Here is a 20686-nt window from a genome sequence, read left to right on the forward strand (position 1 = left end):
AAAAGGCATACTGATAGGAATTTGGGAAGTAAGGATATTAATGGTTTACGGAGAAAAACTGGAGAAATTAGAATAAAATGCTGGAATTTCAATCAACTAATAAAATAGTGGAGGAGGCTGGATGGAGCAAATGGCTTTCATGGTGAGCTATTAATATTGTAGAAGGATGTAGGGAGAGGCTGTGTATAAGGGTAAAATATTGCATTGTCTTGTACTTGTGCTGTTGTTTCCGCAGTGTTGAATAAGTCATGTTTATTCATGGTTATTTATTTTTATATTACTGCAATGCCCTTGATAACACAACACTAGGGTTTGCATGGCGTAAATGCGAGATAGTATGGTTTTACAAGGATTATGGAATCTCCTTGTGAAATTTTAAGACATGAAAATAGTCAACAGGAGATTGGCTTTGCACAGGTGAGAAATTGCTGTGATTAAGAGTGATATAGAGAATGGAAGAGGCATACAATTGCAAATCGGCAGGGAAGAGCAAACCAATGAAAATCTAATGAGGAGCAACACAATCTGTCATTGCTTAGTCAGATCATTGAATTACACAAATTCAAACTCATTCTGACTCCAGTTATATTATTGCTGTTCTTGCAGATGAAGTTCTATATGCATGGACTGCTTTGCTTAATTTTTATCCACAAACAGATTTTTCCCCTTTAATTTAAATGCTATTACATTTCTAGGAAGAGCTATGTGAACATTTTCATAACTGCAGGCAGTGTATCTCCAGTGATTTAGCTACCTTGGATTCTATATCCGGTTCTCTGCCCTATTAATCACTCATCAACACCCTGTATTCACAACTGAAGCCATAGAATGTCTTAATAGCCTCTTCTTAACAGTTTATAATAAACTAATGAGCCATTTTACTTCTAAAGTACCTCTGGTTATTGACCAGGGTATTTTCTGAATGTGATATTTAATGGGCTGTTTACACTTGTCACTTCACACTTGATCAACTGGTGACTATCTTCCTTCGAGGAGGAGGTAAGTGAGGTCTCCTTGAAGTGGAGCTGGCCTGAAAGTCACGTGCTTGGTAACAGAGTATCGGAATCAAGTCAATTCTCAATAGTTAGCATTTAGAAAGGCCTGAGGAGAATGGTAGTTGAGGCAGAATCCGAATTAGCTTTGAAAGGGGAATAGATAAACACCTTAAATTGACTAACTGCAGAGATATGGGAAAAAGATTGCTCTCGAGGGAGCTGGTACAGACAGAATGGGTGGAATGGCCTCCTATATTGTAAAAGTCTGATTCTCTGGTGCCATCTTGTCACTGGATCAGGAACGTATGGGTTTGAGTTTCACTTTGGCACTTGAGGCCAGTTGTTGGTTAACACTCCATTACAGTACTGGGGAGAACTCTTCATTATCAGAGGTGCCATCCTTCAGATAAGATTTTAAACTCTTTGTCTTGTTTATCCTATTTGTCTGTTTGGGTAAACGTCCTGCAACAGTAGTTAAAAATAAGAGAAGAGAGTTTGGGTTTTCCCCCCCTTGTCGTGGCCAGCAGTCTTCCAGATAATTTGGTTGTTCACTTTATGACTGTCGCTTTGCTTTGAGCAAATTGGCTGCTGCTGCGCTTGCTTACAAATGAACAGTCACTGCACTGGGTTTGATTAACTGTGAAGCTTATTGAGATATTCACTATGGATGCCTTATCAAACCAAGGAGTTTTATTGCCTGGTCCAACCTAGTTAGTATCGCTCATGGACAATTGGAGTCTGACAACAAGTATAACAAATGCTGGCAGCTGGAAACTAGGGACTTTATGTTCCTTTATGGTCCCTTTGAGTGATGTCTGGGTATTGCATGAATCATGGAGTAGGATGGTAATTTTGTGAGGCACCCTGTGGTGAAATTATAGCATAATTAGATGCTGAACTGAATGCTGTGCAAGGGAATATTGGATGCTAAAAAACAGTCTCAGGCTAAATATGAAGGACCTACAACTTTCAGCTGCCTTATTTTCTATAAAATAAAATCTTTGCTGTATTATGAAGGCTAATGAATTTAACGAGCAATGTATGATGTTCAGGGGAATTGACAATGGGGAAAATTAATTATAATGAGATCAGTTTTGATTAAAAGGCATTTTCCTAAATAAAAAAAATCAACTTGCTCTGCAGTGAAACCTCCTGTATTGTGGTGATACTTACATTGGAGACGGAACTTCTTAATACTGTTTCTTATTTCTACTTTCAGTGATATTTCCATGATATCAATTTGCACAATCAAATCTTCATAGAAGAAATAACATTGGCAAATACTTTGGATATAGAAAGTGCTTGTATAAGAATTTTCACTTAGATAGTAAACTTGCACTTAGGTTGTGCATTTTGCAATGAATTGGATGGAAGTGCTTTATAAAGATGACGGCATCCACTGAGCAAGGAGGGAAGGAGAGGGAATTTGTACTGGGTGTTTCAGCCACTACCTGCATTCTCAAGATTACACTTTTAAACTGGGGGTGTGGGAGAAAAACAGCTGATCCGGAACCTCGATTTGTATGTGGCAATGATGTATACATCTGTTTGAGTGAAGAATATTCAATTGTATACCTACAAGCCATTTCACAAAGTATCACATGGGTGTTTCAAGGACAAAATATGGACACGAATTCAAAATTGACTGAAGGGAAGGAAACAAAATGTAATTGATAATAATAATAATAATCCTTGCATTTGATATAGCGTTTTTCACGTTGGGAGGATGTCCCAAAGCGCTTCACAGAGTATACTGTAAAGTGAATTGACTATATTTGTGGGCGATCGCGGCAGCCAATTGTGCACAGCAATGTCCCACAAACAGTCGTAGATTGAAAATGGCCAATTTATTATTGTTTTGTTTTTTTGGAAGAATTAGTATTAGGCGTGTGGAGTAAGGAAACTTGCCCAAGGTTTCGCCCTGCCTGGAATTGAACTCAGGTCTCTTGCTTGCAAAGCGAGTGCTCTAACCACTGAGCTACAGGACTCCACAATAGGGGAGCTAGGTCAAAATCGAGGGAGATTTTAAGTGGAGTGTCTTGGATCTGTATTCGAAGCGCACCGGGACACTACCCCGCGTAAAGGGATGTTGTATAAGTGCAATTTGTTGTTGTATTGGGACCACTTCCTGTCCTTTATATATTTTAGTGACTTGGATTCATAGACTCAGAGCAAGTAGTTAGGTTTGCAGATGACACCAAGTTGGAGAAAACTGGAATCAGAAGAAGCAGCAAAGGTCTTACGTAGAAAGCTTGGCAGGGCACAAAGATTGATGACTGGCAAGTGAAGTTCAATGCAGATAAATGTAAAATACTAAATATAGGCAGTAAAAAGTACAGGTATTCTCTGGATTAAATTAATTCATCAAAGGGAAAGCTTGGAAGCTAGAGGTGTTAGTTGATTCAATCCTCACTGTGTCAAAACAGAATCAACAAGCAAGGCAAACAGGGTGTTGGACTAAATCAGTGGTGGCCAAACTTTTTGGTTAAAAATAGATGTTTCTTGATTGAATATTTCTTGATTTATGGCATAAATCTGTGCTATGTTCTATGATTATTTTATTGGCATCTAGAGTGCTGCATATAATTCCGGTCATTGGAACATAAAGGGTTTGCCCTGGCTCTAGAAACAGTCTAGAGTAAAGCTACTTGGATAATTCCCAGCATTAGAGGAATGAGCTACAAGCAATAAGCTAAGGCTCATCAGCCTTGATAAGCGACATCTCAGAGAGGACCTTATACAAGATACAAGATTTTAAAAGAGATTGAAAAAGAAAACCCAAAACAATATTGTCAGACATTACAGGACAGCAAAAGAAGTGGACACTGGTTTGGGGAAATAAAAGGCAGTTTCAGATCAGACACCCGAAAGTATTTCTTTACCCAGAGGATAATTAGTGACTGGAACAGGTTGCCAGGGAGTGGCTGGTCGAGGTCAAGACATTAGACTCATTTTAAAAAAAACACTTAATACAATGCACAATAAAATAAAAAAATTACATTTAAGTCAAACCTTTCATGTTAGGGGGGCATACCGAAGAGCTTAACAGTACTGTTAATTTCGCCCACAAATATATACAGTCAATTCACTTTGCAGTCTCTTCCGTGAAGCGCTTTGAGACGTCTAGAAGACGTGAAAAGCACTATATTAAATGCGAAGATTATTATTATTATTACTGGCTGGGCACCCAAGCTGGGGAGGGGAAAGATGACCGAAAGCATGGTCAAACAAGTAGGACTTCAGAGCACCTTGAATGAAGTGAGGGAAGGGGGAAGCTGGAGGAACACTGGTATGGAGTTCCAGAGAGTGAGGGTTGAAAGGCTGAAAACCCATCCACCGTAGGTGGGGCAGGCAGAGCAAAGGACATGAAGCTTGATGCTGTACTGGATGGATCCCATTGATATGCTGGAAGGATAAGAACTGCTTTATTTATCCGAAAGTCTCTTTTGACCTTGTGCTAAATCCTTTCAACCAAATGGAGAATTAAGGTGCCTGCTTTTTTCAGTGTACCAACTATTTGTGCTGGGCTATGTTGTGGGCAATGCTAAATCCAATATGTCATGTTGATTGCTTTAAGTCTGGAAATTAACAGGAAAAAACACATTTTTTTGTCCCTATCAATATTGCTCAGAAAATTAATAATTACTATATATATATATTTATATACATTTATAGGTGGCGCCTCTTTGGACCTCAATTCTGCAGAGCCCAAACCAAAGAAATGGATCCTTGACATGACCTGGCTAAATCTTGTGCAGCTGTCTCAGTCATATCCATTCAACCAACTGCTAGTGCAAGTGACGAAAAATGATAAGGCCTGGAAGACCTGGTTTGATGAAGCAGCCCCTGAAGAGTCTCCCCTCCCTGATGGCTATGATGACGTGCTGGATGTGTTCCGCAAACTACAACTAATTCGCAGTTGGTGCCCTGATCGTACTATTGCTCAGGTAAATTGATTTGTTGAATCAAACTGCACTACAGCTATTATAGTGTAAATAGAATTAGGTTATTTATTACATATAATGTCTCAGCCTCAATAGACCCTACAGTAATAAAGTCACTATATCTGTTCATTATAAATATAAGAATAAATGATCCTTACAAATGATATTGTGCCTTTCAAGTCTCGAAGCATTTCACAGGATATACTGTCAACAACACCTTGTTGACAACAGCATTTTATAGTGTCCTTCACACGAGTCCTGTCACATTTAATGTGTATTTTGTGGGCGAACACGGCAGCCAATTTCCACATAGTAACGTCCTACAAAGAGCAATTAAATCATAAAATAAGTTTATCCCTTATTGGTAAAGATATTGATCTCTCTCCTGGAGCTTGCTTTTGCCATAATCTGAGGATACGGGAGGGAGGGGTGATGCTCTGGAGAAATTTCTAAGTTGAGAATGTGGATCTTCTTTTAGGGTGAAGGAAAAGGGTTCTGGAAATCTGGAATTCTCTCCCTCAAAAAGCTGTGAATGCTGGGTGAAGTGGTATTTTCAAGTCTAAGGTGGATATATGTTTGTTAGGTAAGGGTATCAAGGGATAGGGAGAAAAGGCAGGTAAATGAGTTAACGTACAGATAAGCCAAGATTTAAATAGAATAGTGGAACAGGCTCAAGAGGAAAAATGGCCTACCCCTGTTCCTATGTTTGTATTTTTGGCATGTATAGGATATGCCATTGAATATTTTACAAGACATTTGACAAAGAAACTGAATGTAAATAACCTGTAAAAAAAATCCTGAGTACTGAGTTTATTTAGGTCTGGTTCAACAAAACACGTTCTGCTCTGTTCATATTATTTAATATGATTTATTATTCTTTGTGTTCTTTCTGTTGTTGAAAGTGTACAAAATGTTCCCTCATGTTCACAGACCTGAAATTTCTTATGATCTTGGCCTTGAACCATTTTCTTAAACATTTAAGATGGTGCATAATTTTGGGGAAAAAAATTCGAAAACAAATCTTTGGAAACAGAGGTCCAAATTAAAACACAATTAAATTCCTAAATTTCTGCAGTATCTTAACTTTCCAGGCAGTGGTTTTAAGGTTAAGACCATGATGATTTGGGGCTTTTGTTTTTTCCCCAGTTTTCAATGGTATATTGGGATTATTGGAGCGGTATTAACTACGCTTTGCAATACTTTTCAGTGAAGAGAATGTCTTCTGGTATCCTGACCAGCAATCCCCCAATAACTAAATCAATTGATTTTTCTCATCATGACTCTTTGCAGGACATTGCTGTATGCGAATTGTCTGGCACGTTCGCCCATAAAACACAGAGTCAGTCTTACACTTTAGAGTGCATGTTGTGAAACACTTTGAGACATCCTTCCAATGTGAAAGATGCTATACCGAGTGTAAGAGTTATTATTATTATAATTATAATACAGTAATGTTGTTTATTCCAGGCACGTCATTACATTGCTCAGGCACTCGGACCAAAATATGCAGAAGGAGTTATTTTAGACATGGAAGCGATGTTGGCAGAAGGTGATAATCGAACACCTCTCGTGTGTTTCCTTTCTATGGGTTCTGATCCTACAGAAAATATTGAGCGTCTGGCCAAGAGCAAGGTACATTAACAAGTCAAGAACACTAACTGCTTCCCTCTATGTTAATTTTCTATCGCACCATTGTGCATTTTTCTTGATTTTATAGAATATTGGCAGATATAAATTAATTTGAAGACTTAAATTTTCAGGCAATGGTTCAATACATGAACATGTATAACATTGGAACTGCATCCATATAAAAGCTGACATGCGTGGATATAAACTTTTATATCATTCATGTACCACATGGGACCATTAAGTCATTTGTGTAGGAAATACACATGATGTATATGGGAGATTAATGCTATTTAAACAGTTGATTTATCTAATTAATAAATACTGGCTCCTCCATTATAAATACAACTTGTCTTCCTCTTGGATACCATTTCCTCTGCTATTTAAGGTGTGCAACTTAATGGGGATGATAAAATGCTCGAAACGAAAACTGCAGCATCAATTTCATGAGTCTTTTGCAGGAAACCACTTGTGTCAATAGCCAGACTGTTTTCCCACAGGCAAGTTGTGCTGTTTTAATTGATTAAACCCCAACACACATTTTAGAATCCCCAAGTCTTTGCTCTTGCCAATCTTCACCTATATTCTCCAGAATTAGGTAAGCAGGGTGCATCCCTCCAGGGAGACATTTTCATTCATACGGACATTTCTATGTGCAGATTGGCATGTGTATGTGGAATTCTCAGTCTAGTTTGGATACTCTTGAGCATGGTGATGGGTTTCTGCATGTGTCAAACACTCAGATAATCTCAAAAAAATAAAAATTCAAGAATTATTATTCACATGGCAGTTTCCTTTGTACTCAGTTGACCTTTGCTTCCTCTGTTTAACATCCCTTTAGAACACTCCCTGCCGTGCCATTTCCATGGGGCAGGGCCAAGAAATCCACGCCAGGCGTTTGCTTACACAGAGTATGCAGGACGGTGGTTGGCTTCTTCTACAGAACTGCCACCTTGGCTTGAATTTCATGGACGAGCTTCTCGATACTGTCACTACAACAGAATCTGTAAATGACGGATTCCGAACCTGGATCACGACAGAGGTTCATCCAAAGTTCCCCATCAACTTATTGCAGTCCTCGATTAAATTTACCAATGAACCTCCTCAGGGTAAGGCTAAGATTTTCCTGTGTGTTCAAACACATTTTTATTATTTTAAAAAAAACAGAACAATAGTAAATGATGTGACTGTTAACAGTCTCATTAGATTGCGGATATTTTTTCCGTTCTCCTGCCCGCATCCTCCATTCAGTTGTCCTCCTTGGGAATGCTACAGGTCGTTTGCTCACCACACTTCTCACAATCCCACTGTTGGTGGCTGAAATTTCAACCAATGTGCCCTTGCGCTCTAGAGTTCTCTCCCAAAATGTCTTCACTTCGTGCCCAATCTGCCTGCCTTCAAATCCCTGCTAAAAAGATTTTTGTTTGATCTGTCCTTTGCTCAACATCCTCAACCTGCCCTCCCATCTTCCTCAGTGATGATAATCCTTGAATTTGATATAGCACCGTCAAATGAGCAGAGAAACGAAATTCTCTTCTGCTTGATCAGGTTGAATGTTAAAGATTCCATTTGAAAAGAGGAGTTTTTCTCGATGTCCTGATCGACAACACTCCGAATAAAACTGGTCATTCACTTCCTGGCACAAATTGGCTGCTGTATTCACCAACAAAACACATAGTCATTACACTTTACAGTGTATCTTGTGAAGTGCTTTGAGACAACCTGACGTGAAAGGTGCTTTACCAAATGTAAGGATTATTATTATATTAATAATAGTAATAAATTCACACTATACAGTGGATCTTGTGAAGCATTTTGAGATGTCCTCCTGACATTAAAGGTTTTCAGAGCCTCGGCTCAACCTTCATGGCTCTGTCCTTGACTGGTTCAGATCGTATCTCTCACACTGCCTCCACTTCATCTCCACAAATGGTTTCTCCTCTAGCCCCCGCACCATCTTGTGTGGCATTTCCCAGGGCTCTGTCCTTAGTTCCCTCATCTTGAATATCGGTATGCTCCCTCTTGATGACATCATCCCCAGACATGAGGTCAATTTCTAACTTCCTCATCCTTGCCATGACCCACTCTGCCTTCCCCCACCTCTGCAACATCACCCGCCTCCATCACTGTCTCACATCGCAGGCCGCCGAAACGCTCATACACGCTTTCATTACATTGAGGCTTGACTATGCAAACTCCTTGATTGTCGGCCTTCCCGACTCCTCTCTCCATAGATTGCAGATCATCCGGAACTCTGCAGCCCGTGTCCTCTCCCGCACCAGGCTCCGTGACCCTATCACCCCCATCTTCACCCGACTCCATTGGCTTCCCATCACACAGAGATGACAGTTCAAGATTCTGGTCCTCACCTTCAAAGCTCTCCATGGTCATGCTCTGCGACCTAATCCCCAACCATCCTGCTCACTCCCTCCACTCAGTGGGCTCCGGTCTGCTTCACATCCCCCGCCCTCGCTCGTCCCATTATTGGTGGGCGGGCCTTCTGCCACTCTGCCCCCACCCTCTGGAACTCCATCTCTGTCTCGACCCCTCCCTTGCCTCCTTCAAGACCCATCGCAAGACCCTTCTCTTTGACCGGGCTTTCGATCAGCCCGCTTCCCCCCCTGCAACCTCTCCTGAAAACAAAAACAGCTCGTGTCCGAAACTCTGATTCTCCAGTGCCTTGGAACGTCCTCCCGATGTGAAAGGCGCTGTACAAATGTAATTTTGTTGTTCTTTTATATTAAATTCAAGGATTATTATAATAATAAATTACTACATGGGACATATCTAAAATACATTTTTGCCAGTAGTAAATTTTTGTACATTAAAATCCTGGTAGAGTGAAATAAAGCTCAGTACTACTACTAATAATAATCCTTGCATTTGATACAGAACCTTATCACGTCTTTGAGCCATCTCAAAGCGCTTCACAGAATATACTGTAAAGTGGAATGACTGTATATTTTGTGGGAGAAACATGGCAGACAACTGGTAAAAGAAGATTTTTCATTGAAAACAATGGTAGTTAAGCAGACTATTCCTCCCGTTTATATTTAGTTAATGGTTTAATATTCAGATACGAGAAAGACCAGACTGAATGTCATTATCGTTAGTTATGGAAGAATGATTAGTTATGGAAGAATAAATTGATGTCTGAGCAACTATTCCCTTTAACCACACACATTCAGTGGGGTGCCCATTACCTGTCTAATATGATTTAGTGCATAGATTGTAAAGGTTGTTCTCTCCCAGGAGGAATAAAAACGCACGGTATGATATGAGCATCTCTTTGGGCTCTGAATGTAGTTATTTTTCAGGGAGAGAGCAGATGGTAAAATCGTTCTTCCATTCATTACTTGCACAACCATAAATTTTGAAGTGAAATACACAACATTTTAACATTAAGAAAAGCCAAATATAGTTTTGATATTTCCCTGCTTTGAAATATCATAAAATAACGCGGTATTTAGCTCTATATTTGTAAACTAGCTGTACCATTTGCAGCTTTGCTTGCAATCGAAGGATCCAATTTGGAATGTAGATTGACACACAGACATATATTTCATCTTTATCTATACTCATCTGGGAGGACTTCTGTGGGAGGACTTTGTCCTTTAGTTTCATTAACGGGCCTTCTCTCTTTTGTCTAGCAATTTTACTTATCCTTGAAAGGTTTGATTTTCGCTTAGGCATCTTTAAAATAATAAATATAAATGCATAATCTATAGTCACTGGGACGGCCTCCTGACGTGAAAGGAGCTTTAAAAATGTTATTTTGTTGTTGTTGCCGCGGCTTAGCTGCATCTGTGTTCTTTATTTTGTTCCCACCACTGCTTGGCTACGTGCGTGCTCTGTGACGTATGATGCCACAGCGTGACCAGGTGTAACTGCAGTGTGTGCGAACATACATAGGTGCTCTGAAGCACAGCGCCACGTTGACTTGGTGGCCACCAGATGTAACTGCAGCAAAAATGCAAAACTGAAATAACTCATAAATGATAGGAGATACCCAAAACAAATATGCCCATGTCACTCCTAGTTTCAAGACCTTTCCGATGAGGTATAAATCATGTCTCTACGTCAATCGGTTATTGAAATCCTTTTTAAAGCGCAGTCAAACATCGTCGTTTTATTAGTATACATAAAATATAAAGATACATATATAATATATAAAGATAGATAGATAGGGGAGGGAGACCTCGCCCGGGGGTTGGCTGACTAACCGAGTACAATTATAAATCTTGTTCCAACAGAAATAATTTCACTGTTTGTCCATTTATTCTCGTGTAACTGTGCAGGTGTGAAAGCTGGCCTGAAACGGACTTACACCAGCATTACCCAAGAACATCTGGATATTAGCAACATGGTTCAGTGGAAACCTTTATTGTATGCTGTGGCCTTCCTTCATACAACTGTACAGGTGAAGTCTTTTACTGAAAACAAAAACAGAAATCGCTGGGAACACTAAGGAGGTCACGCAGTACATGCTGCCTGACCTGCTGTGTGTTCCTAGCACTTTTGTTTTTGTTTTCAGATTTCCAGCATCTGCAGTATTTTGTGTTTTGAAGCCTTTTATTTTGTCAATATTTTGTCATTGGAAAGACAAATTTTATTTAAAAAAGAATGTTTGAAATTCCTCAGTGAAATAACTGTAAATAAATATTGTGGCCAAAATGAAATTTAATTCATTGATTAATCCAGTCACAAAACAATGGCTTGCATTATTCATCACAGAACTGTATTGAGCCCAGCAATCTTTGAAAGTAAATAAATAGATAGATACTTGGAAAATAAGGTTGTTAAATGAGTTAGAGAAAAGACAAAGAAATAGGATTAGAAAAACCTATCACAATCTGATAAAATGGTGGAACAGGCTCAATACCCTTAAAAAATAATAAGACTCCCATGTTATCACGTCACAGAATTTACTGTAAAAGTAGTAACTGTGCATTATAGGCAAAGTGTATTTTATAACAGCCTCCTTATGACTTGTGTACCTAAATTATGTTACTGTGCAGCTCAAACCAGGTATAGTGAAAGGAGGTTATGATACCACTCGTTTCCTAATTGTGAAAAGACATATCAACTATCGTTGTTGAACAAACTGCAGCTACAAACAATGGGTTCATTATTTGCATCATCTGATACTTGTTCTTTCTAACAGGAACTGATAGGAACTCAAATGATAGCTAAGCCTCTCCAAATACGATAATAAATGTAATCTTAAACTGAGTTAATTTAGCAATCTCTTGACATTAGATAGGCTTGTGCTAATTTGCTCTGTTTGTTGGGTAATTCCCCTTTGGCTAGGATAAGTTTCAAAGCAATTTCACAGTAATCAGGTAGCTTTGCAAAAAATCTCAGTGACTTTTCCCTAATGTTACCTGGGACTTAATCAAATGCATAAAACTCCAGTACCTAATATTAATGAGCTCTCCTAAAATTACAGTAACAGAGAGCTGCTGTATTAGAACTTTACTCACTCTTATACAATCAAATCCTCATTGATCGGACGCCATGTACTCAATTAGATCCCAGACGAATGTTCCATGTAAAGCACTATACATGTTATTTTGTGCATATTTAGGCCCTAGTGGTCAATTTCTAATTTGCATTTGTGGTCACAGAGAAAGTTCAGGTGATCATGTGAAAAGAAGGAAGGGAAATAAGATGTTTTGAAAAAGTTTACATTTTTTCCCATTTTCCATTCCTGATCTCCTGGCTAACAATTTTTGATGTGATGCAAATACAAGTATTAAACAAAGGTCTGATTTCCCTGCCTCAGGTTTATGTTGAAGATCCTATGACACTGTAAGAAAAGAGAAGGACGTTTCTCCTGGTATCGTGGTCCACAACCTCCCAGCTTGATTGGTCACTTTAGTGCCATTTGCTGTGCATGACAGCAATTTGCATTTATATAGTGCCTTTCATTTGGGGTTGTGTCTCAGAGCTCTGAATAGATGTCTTGAAAAATAGTCACTAGACTTAGACAATAATTGCTGTAAAATACTTTCAGACATTTTAGCACATAAAGCACTGTAAAACTGCAATTTCCTTCTACCTTGTGAATCAATCATTGAAATAAATTGCATGTTGAAATAATGAAACAATGATTGGCATTTAATCTATTCTAGTTTTTTATTTCAACTTTACTTGTACAGGAAAGGCGCAAGTTTGGTCCACTGGGCTGGAATATCCCGTATGAGTTTAATCAAGCGGATTTTACAGCCAGCGTTCAGTTTGTGCAGAACCACCTGGATGAGATGGACATTAAGCGTGGTGTGAACTGGAACTGTATGCGGTACATGCTGGGAGAAGTGCAGTATGGGGGCCGTGTAACTGATGACCTCGACAAGCAGTTGCTCAATACTTTTGCACGAGTGTGGTTTGGGGAAAATATGTTCTCAGATAAATTCTGCTTCTTCAAGGATTATGTTATCCCCAAGGGCAAGACTATCCAAGACATCTTACAGTACATTGAGAGTCTGCCACTGGTTGATACGCCTGAGGTATTTAAGATTTACATTTGTATTCGTTCCCACCATAGCAAAATCTCCCTTTAGCCGAATGCTATTGCTGCCAATATTTTAACAGCAATAAATGCAAATTTTCCTGCAGAGCAGTAACTACACTTCAAAGTAACTCATTTTGTGAAATGTTACACTAAAATCCGTAATGTTTACTGTGCTCTCTGTTTGGCCTCTAAAAATGCAGTACAGTACAACAAACAAAAATACATTTTGAGAATATTTTTATTTCTACAGGTATTTGGGTTGCATTCCAATGCAGACATTACCTATCAGACTAACATGGCAAATGAGACCCTTAGCACAATAGTCAACATCCAACCCAAAGACAGTGGGGGTGGTGAAGGAGATACCAGGGAGAGCACTGTACAACGCCTTGCAAGTGAGATGCTGGAAAAACTCCCACCAGACTATATTCCATATGAGGTAAAGCACAACTGATTTAAGGTGTTTGTTTCATTTGGAGGTAAAATAATCAAGATGTCCTTGCTTTGCCTCACTCTCTTTTAATGACTATCTTTTGTTGAGGTTGGGGGAAGGTAAGCAGGGTTTCTTCGAGGCTAAGTTGTCTGCAAGATTTTGTGCCTGGCAATGGAGTATAGGAATTAAGTTCGCCCTTTGTGACAGTCCTTCAAGGTAAACCAGCCTGCGCATTGGCAGACGTATCATTAGGGACAGGGATTTTTCCCACACCGTTACTGTTGCTCCCTGCAAGCCAAAGGCTTAATGGGTTCTATCTGACAAACAAAGGAGAGCTTGCCAGGCAGTGCCCTCAATGCCATTTTGCAGTTATAGCTGCTTAAACTCCAACAGTACTCTCTGGGATCCTCAAATCTTGGCTCTTGCCAACCTGTGGATTTGTTTAAAGTGATAAGGGGTAAATTCTAGAATTAGTTAATCCAAGTGGCTATCCTGCCATGTCTGGTAGTGACAATAGTGGTCGCTTGGGACCAGATTGTCTGGTGCCATTATGGTTAGAGTTCTGAAGATTGTATGGGTAGGGAAGACAGAAAGCAGAGAAAATAATGTACAAAAAGAAATGTACAGTTTATCGATCTGTCTTATCACATATCCGTGAAATCCAAAGAATGGAATATTTCTACACTTATGGACCACACAAGAGAACAGCTGAATTTTTTTTCTTCCCTACACCACTTTCCAGTATTTTTCAGTATGTTGCTAGGTTCCAAATGGCCTCTAGACTTGTGCTGGTTTTAATAGTTTTGCCCTTTTCCAAGGAACATTATTAAAAAGTAGTTATTTTTCATTTGGAAGTGAGTTGTGCGATTTTCTATGACCTCAATTATTTTATATCTTTCGGCAGACGGTTTTAAAATATTATTTCCCTTCAGTTAACCTTGATATATTTCTATATCACCAAAAGTTACAATTGAGTATAAAACGTAATTAAAATATTATAATTGGTTTTAAGACTGCTTGTAATTTCACGTGATGCATGTATACTTTGGAATGTTAAATTATGTGTATAATCAGTATTTTATTGCTATTAATAGTTTGTTGAATATATTGGGGTTGAAATTCCAGTATGGTTTCATTAGCAGCAAGAGTGGGATTGTAGAGGATTGTTGTATATTCAGTGCTGTGCAGTGTTGACAATCAGTGAGTAAGTTCAGAATGTTTGCCTCTGTGAACAGCAACAACAAATTACATTTGTATAGCGTTGTTCACGTCAGGTGGACATCGCAAGGCGCTGAGAGTGAAGGGAGTATTGTTGTCAGATTGAACACCGTCTTCATCCTGGTATGGCTTGTCAGGTAAAGGAGCCCGGCACCTTTTAGCATCATGCAATATCGACTCACTGTAGAGTCCGTCAGCCACTATTTTATAATAATAATAATCCTTGCATTTGATATAGCGCTTTTCATGTCTTCTAGACGTCTCAAAGTGCTTCACAGAATTTACTATAAATTTTCTATGGTGATGCTGAAATTTTTTTAGCAACAAAATGTAATTTGGATTGGAGCTGCAAAGTCTAACCAAGAATGGTCTGTGTGCTTAGCACACCATTTATTCCTGTTCAAAGGTTAGGATAACTGTAATAGAACGGTATCCTGGAACGTACAATTCTAGGCATTTCATTTCCGTGCCCTACCAACTTTTGGTACAGAATCCAGAAAACATCAAGATAAATGACTGTTCCAGCTCTATTGGCATGGTTTTTACTGTTTTGTTCTACTTAGCTTGTGAGGCTCTTATGAATACTTCGCTTTGAAATGGCACAGAATTTATAACTCAAAACCTGATTCTGTTATCTAGACAAGTGACATATGAGGAAGACCATGCATCATTTCGGACATAAAAAAGACTTTGTAATAAAACTAAATTATAGACTAAATCTACACTGTACTTGTACACAAAAACATCAGATTATGGTAGATACTTTAGTCTCATAAAGGTATTTATTCAATTTTTTCTCATTTACCTCTTCAGCATTGCAGGAACCTTTGGATAATGGTTATTTTTAATGTACACAGTATCAAATGAAAATTAAAGCAAATTTGCTGATATATGTTAAATAATTTATACACACGGATAGCTTTATAACTTAATACAGACGAGATCATCTCTGTTTAGAGGATAATATGTGGAAAGACATGGTTGAAATAATTTACACTACTGTATTTATGGACAGCCTTATTGTCTTCTGAAGTAATGTTCCCAGAGACACAATGATAGAAAGGTGCAATTACGTCAGCATTTATATTGTGTACAAATAACATAGAAGAGCTAAGGCATAAAATCTTTAAGTATTTCCCAAAGACATTCTATGCTTGGTTATGAAAGGTGACTTAAATGGTAATGGAAGCAAACCGTAGGACATTTCATTACAATAAAAGATCTGCTGCATTTAAATGTTAACATGTACCATAGGCTAGTATGATGGAAGAAAAAACACTGATATTTTGACTTTATTCTGCAGGTCAAAGCTCAGCTTCAGAATATGGGTGGCATTCAACCAATGAACATCTTCTTGCGTCAAGAAATTGACCGCATACAGCATGTCATTGCCCGAGTTAGGAGCACGCTGACGGATCTGAAATTAGCTATCGATGGTAAACTTTTATTTCTGTTCCTGGGGGAAGGAGAAGGTTTATAGCACATTAATATTGCAGGTGCTGGGTTATGATTATTTGGAAGGAAATAGTTATCTGATCGCAGTCTTCTAATTCACTAGATTAACTGAGGAAAAACACATGAAACACGCTAGAGTTTGACACACTGCCGCCCACATGTCTCTGAGCAGGACTGCTGCATTAACGAACTCTTCACTGCTGATTGACCCAAGCACAACAATATAACTTCTGAGAAGAAATCACAAAGGAAATCTATTGGTAAAGCAGTGACTGAATTAGTTTAGCCATTTCTCCACATGAGGATGAATATTTTCATAATAATAATTATCCTTGTATTTCACATAACGCCTTGTCACATCTTCAAGACATTTCAAAGTGGTTTACGGGATATTGTGGATTGATATGTATGCCTCCTTCACAATTTTTCCTGCTAATGATTTTTGTGAAGATTAGTTACGATTTTTATTCGTTACTTTGAAAGGTTTCACTGATGAATCCCCATTAGTTTTTTAGTGTCCTATCATAACACATTGGAAGTGTAATCTCAATAAAACAACAACTTGCATTTATATAGTGCCCCTCATGCAGGGTAGCATCCCAGAGCGCTTGATGGTGGCGGAGCACAATGCTGAGCCGGGGGGAGGGGGAGGTGACAGTAGGTACGGTCGAAGAGGAAGGTCCTCAGGTGCGACCTGAAGATAGAGAAGGAGAGGGCAAGGGTGGAGGGATAGAGGAAGAGTGTTCCAGTGTTTCGGGGCATAGTGGCTGAAAGCGTAGCCACCCATGGAGGAACCGAGGGCACGAGGGACATGCAGGAGGCTGAAGCCAGTCGAGCAGTGGCAGTGGGTAGTGGGTTGGTGAGTAAGCAGGTCGGAGAGATAGGTAAGTGCCAGGGCATGAAGGTAATAAAACATTCATTCTGTTTCAGTGATAGTAACTTTTAAGGCTTGTTAATGAATGGACAGTGGATATTTCATGATAAAGAAAAGATCATGTATTTTAGGTCAATGCTCGCATTCTAAATGATTAAGGAGCAGGGTCTGCCATATTACCTTTTTGGAATTTTGCACTTGGCCACTATATTAACAGAAATAATGTAGTACTGCTGTACTTCCCAGCCAACACCTTGAGAATGGTTCTGCTGCAAAATGTGGCTTTGATCAAGTGACGGTGGCACGGCTGTGACTACAAACTGGTGCCGGCTGCTCTTCCACAGGTGAATGGTAGCAGAAACGTTTAATTAAAATAACTCAAAAGTCCATAATTCATCACTGATTCCAGTGCATTTTTCCCTTGAGGATAAGCACGTTTTCTTTGAAATTGGTTGTGTCTGATTAAAATCAAGATGGAATCTAACCCAAACACTAACCCCTTTGAATGCACTTCGACTGCAAAATCTAGGTGGGTATTTCTTAAGACAGGAATTGAATCGTTACAAGCAATAAAGGCAGCCTGGGAGGTTGGGAGCTCAGAGCATTCATAACTGTCTGGGTATGGGATGGAAGAGGATCTTTGGTGGTAAAGATTCTCCATACTACCATATTACCTCTGGTTTCAATATTTTGGGCGCACAGATATGCCATGTTACAAAATTTCACCTTGTACCATATAAGGTTACTTTGCTAGATTATCTGTTTGCTTGTTATACATGTTGGAATTGTTTCCCTTTTTTCCTCAAACTGCAAAAATTGATTTCCCACATGTCCAAAAGTGCAGTAATTGGATATTAACTGTGAAACGACAGGTTCATTACTGTGGCATTGCAATTTCTCTTCTGCTCTGAGGGTTCCTTGGAAAGATAACTCTCCCTGACATCTTTGGGTGTGGGAGGGTTTACACTGATAGCCAGGAGCTCAAAGATACCATGATCACAAGGTTAACTAATGATTGACCATAAAAGAACAGTAGCAAACCAGTTATAATACTGTGTATATGCAGGAACGTGTAGATTTACATAGACTGTACAGCATGGAAACATGCCATTAGCCATGTTTATACTCCACAGGAGTCTCTATCCACTCCTTACACCCTCTCATATCCTTCTATTCCCTTCTCTCTCATGTATATTTAGCTTCCTCTTGGCAAAAGAACCAGAAGGGAAATAAGGAGAATTTTTTTTAGGCATCAAGTCACTCTTTTCTGGAATGCATTGCCTGAAAGCATGTGGAAGCAGGTTTCAATAATAACTTTCATAATATTTCATATATACTTTCATATGTACTTGAAAAAAATTATTTAAACTGCAATCTTAATTCTTGTTTCAGCAAAAGACAATATGTAAGATCATAAATGGATCTGAAAATGTCGACCGGGAGTAATATTTTCAGATACACCATGAAAGCAAAAAAACACAGGTTCAGAGTTAGGAAGGGCAATTTGTTGGGGATAAATAACAGTTGAAAAAAAACAGGAGGAGGATTTTATTTACACAGTGAATTGTTGTCCCTGTCCCTCTGGAACTCCATCCCACAGTCCCTCTGCCTCGCCCCTCCTTTGCCTCCTTCAAGACCCATATCAAGACACTCTTCTTCGACTGTGCTTTCGATCACCCAGCTTCCCCCCCTGCCCTCCACCCTCCCCGATCACGAACCCCAGCTCGGGTCCAAAACTGTCTGTCCAGCGCCTTGGGATATCCTCCTGACGTGAAAGGCGCTATGCAAATGTAATTTTGTTGTTGTAGTTGTTACGATCTGGAATGCACTGCCTGAAAGGATGGTGGAAGCAGATTCAATAATAACTTTCAGAAGGGAATTGGATAGGTACTTGAAAGGGAAAAAAAGTGCAAGGCTATGGGGAAAGAGCGGGGGAGTGGGATTGATTGGATATCTCTTTCAAAGAGCCAGCACAAGCATGATGGGCGAATGGCCACCTTCTGTGCTGTAGGATTCTATGATTCTATAAAATGCATCTATATTATCTGCTTTAACCACAGCTTCAGGCGGTGAGTTCCTCATTCTCATAACCCTCTGCGTGAAACAATTCCTCCTAAATTCCTCTGGTCACTATTTTATAATAAGGTGCCCTCTGTTATGGACTCCCCAAACAATTGGGAATAACCTATTTATGCTAACCTTTGAACCCTTTATAATTTTAAAAATCTCTGCTTTATGTATGCAGCCATATTGCTTTTCCATTTTAAAAGAAATCGGCGGATACTGTAAAGTCAAAGTGATTGCTGAGGTTAAATACTCCAGACAAACCCTTTACTCTGTGCGTAGAGTCCTTAGACTTTGGAGTCGATATATGAAACACAATCCCAGCATAATTATTTATTGCAGTGCTATGTCCTTCAAAATAAGAAGTGGATAAGTACCTATCAGGGACAACATTGGAGGTCATGATAGCTACAATCTCCATGGCAAATGCGTTTTATTTTGCTTCTGAGTCCTAGGGGATGAGATGGTAGTAGGCTGATGCTGACCTAATGGAGTTGTTGTGGAGTTTTTACCTTGTTCGTCTTTTAGGGTAATGTAGTGTCTGTGCAGAACTTCACCCCCAGGAGATCAAAGTCCACAATTTTGTAGTTTTTCCCTAGGCCTAAATGTACTTTTTCTCCTTTTGTCTTGCTTTATGTTCTACCCCATTTGGGATGAAGTGAGGACATGAATCTTGAACGTACTGGGATTCCTGTAGGTTCAGATCAATTACCTTTTAAAAAAAGACTCAAGATATAGAGAAACTTTGCTATTAATTGCATCCATTGGGACATCCTCCTGATGTGAAAGATGCTATAAAATATAATTTGTTGTTCCATATGGACTGCTTACCTTTCATACATGTACAACGACTACTATGTACAGGACTCAATTCACAGAGTTCAATTGGATTTAGATTTTTGGGAGGATTTGACATGAGTCACTTTTTTAAAAGTTTGTGAAAGTTAATTACTTTGACTTCCTCTCTGAATCTGATATTCCCTGTGTCGGCATACACCAGCCCATGGGTCAAAATCACAGTGACGATTCTCCTTGAGGGGAGATAAGTGGGCTCTGCTTGGAGCTAAGCTGACTCCAAGGTTGTACTTGGCAATGGAATGTTGGAAGAGAGTCAATTCTCATCGGCATTTCCTGAGCTAAGCCGATCTGCAGTACTCCAAGGCACTGTTAATGTCACTCCAGCCAGCCTGGCTCATCGGCAGGACTTGCAGGGACAAGTCAGTGGGGACAGTGATTCTTCTGACTTGGTTCTGGTTAACTCTGTGAGGTAAAGCCTATCAGGTAGGGTGGCCCTAGCTGGGCAAGCAGGGGAAAGCTTGCCAGGCAGTTCCACTCAATAGCAAGCTAAGTGGTTTGGGCTGGTTGAACTTAAGAGGTAACACCAACGGTTACTATGTAAACAGGGTCCCCAAGTCTTGGCTTGTCAACCTTCATCTAATACCTTCCAGAATTAGATAAGCAGCATGAGTCCCTTCAGGGATAGCATGAGCATTCCATTCCAGACATAGAGAAATCTGCGTGTGTAAGAGGTGGCTTCATATGTGGAACTCTCAGTTTGGTTTG

The 20686-nt window shown here is 39.4% G+C and overlaps 1 protein-coding gene across 1 annotated transcript in view; it reads left to right on the forward strand.

Moving 5' to 3' along the window:
• dnah5l (dynein, axonemal, heavy chain 5 like) overlaps positions 1-20686 on the forward strand; it is a 157819-nt gene that overhangs the window by 126090 nt on the left and 11043 nt on the right. Inside the window, exons 68-74 of the mRNA XM_007897565.2 lie at positions 4671-4942; positions 6407-6571; positions 7407-7674; positions 10864-10985; positions 12727-13074; positions 13330-13518; positions 16034-16166. Of these exons, the coding sequence (XP_007895756.2) occupies positions 4671-4942; positions 6407-6571; positions 7407-7674; positions 10864-10985; positions 12727-13074; positions 13330-13518; positions 16034-16166 (1497 nt within the window). The remainder of the gene's footprint in view (positions 1-4670; positions 4943-6406; positions 6572-7406; positions 7675-10863; positions 10986-12726; positions 13075-13329; positions 13519-16033; positions 16167-20686) is intronic.

Source organism: Callorhinchus milii, unplaced genomic scaffold (genome assembly GCF_018977255.1).
Source record: "Callorhinchus milii isolate IMCB2004 unplaced genomic scaffold, IMCB_Cmil_1.0 Scaffold2, whole genome shotgun sequence".
NCBI lineage: Eukaryota > Metazoa > Chordata > Chondrichthyes > Chimaeriformes > Callorhinchidae > Callorhinchus > Callorhinchus milii.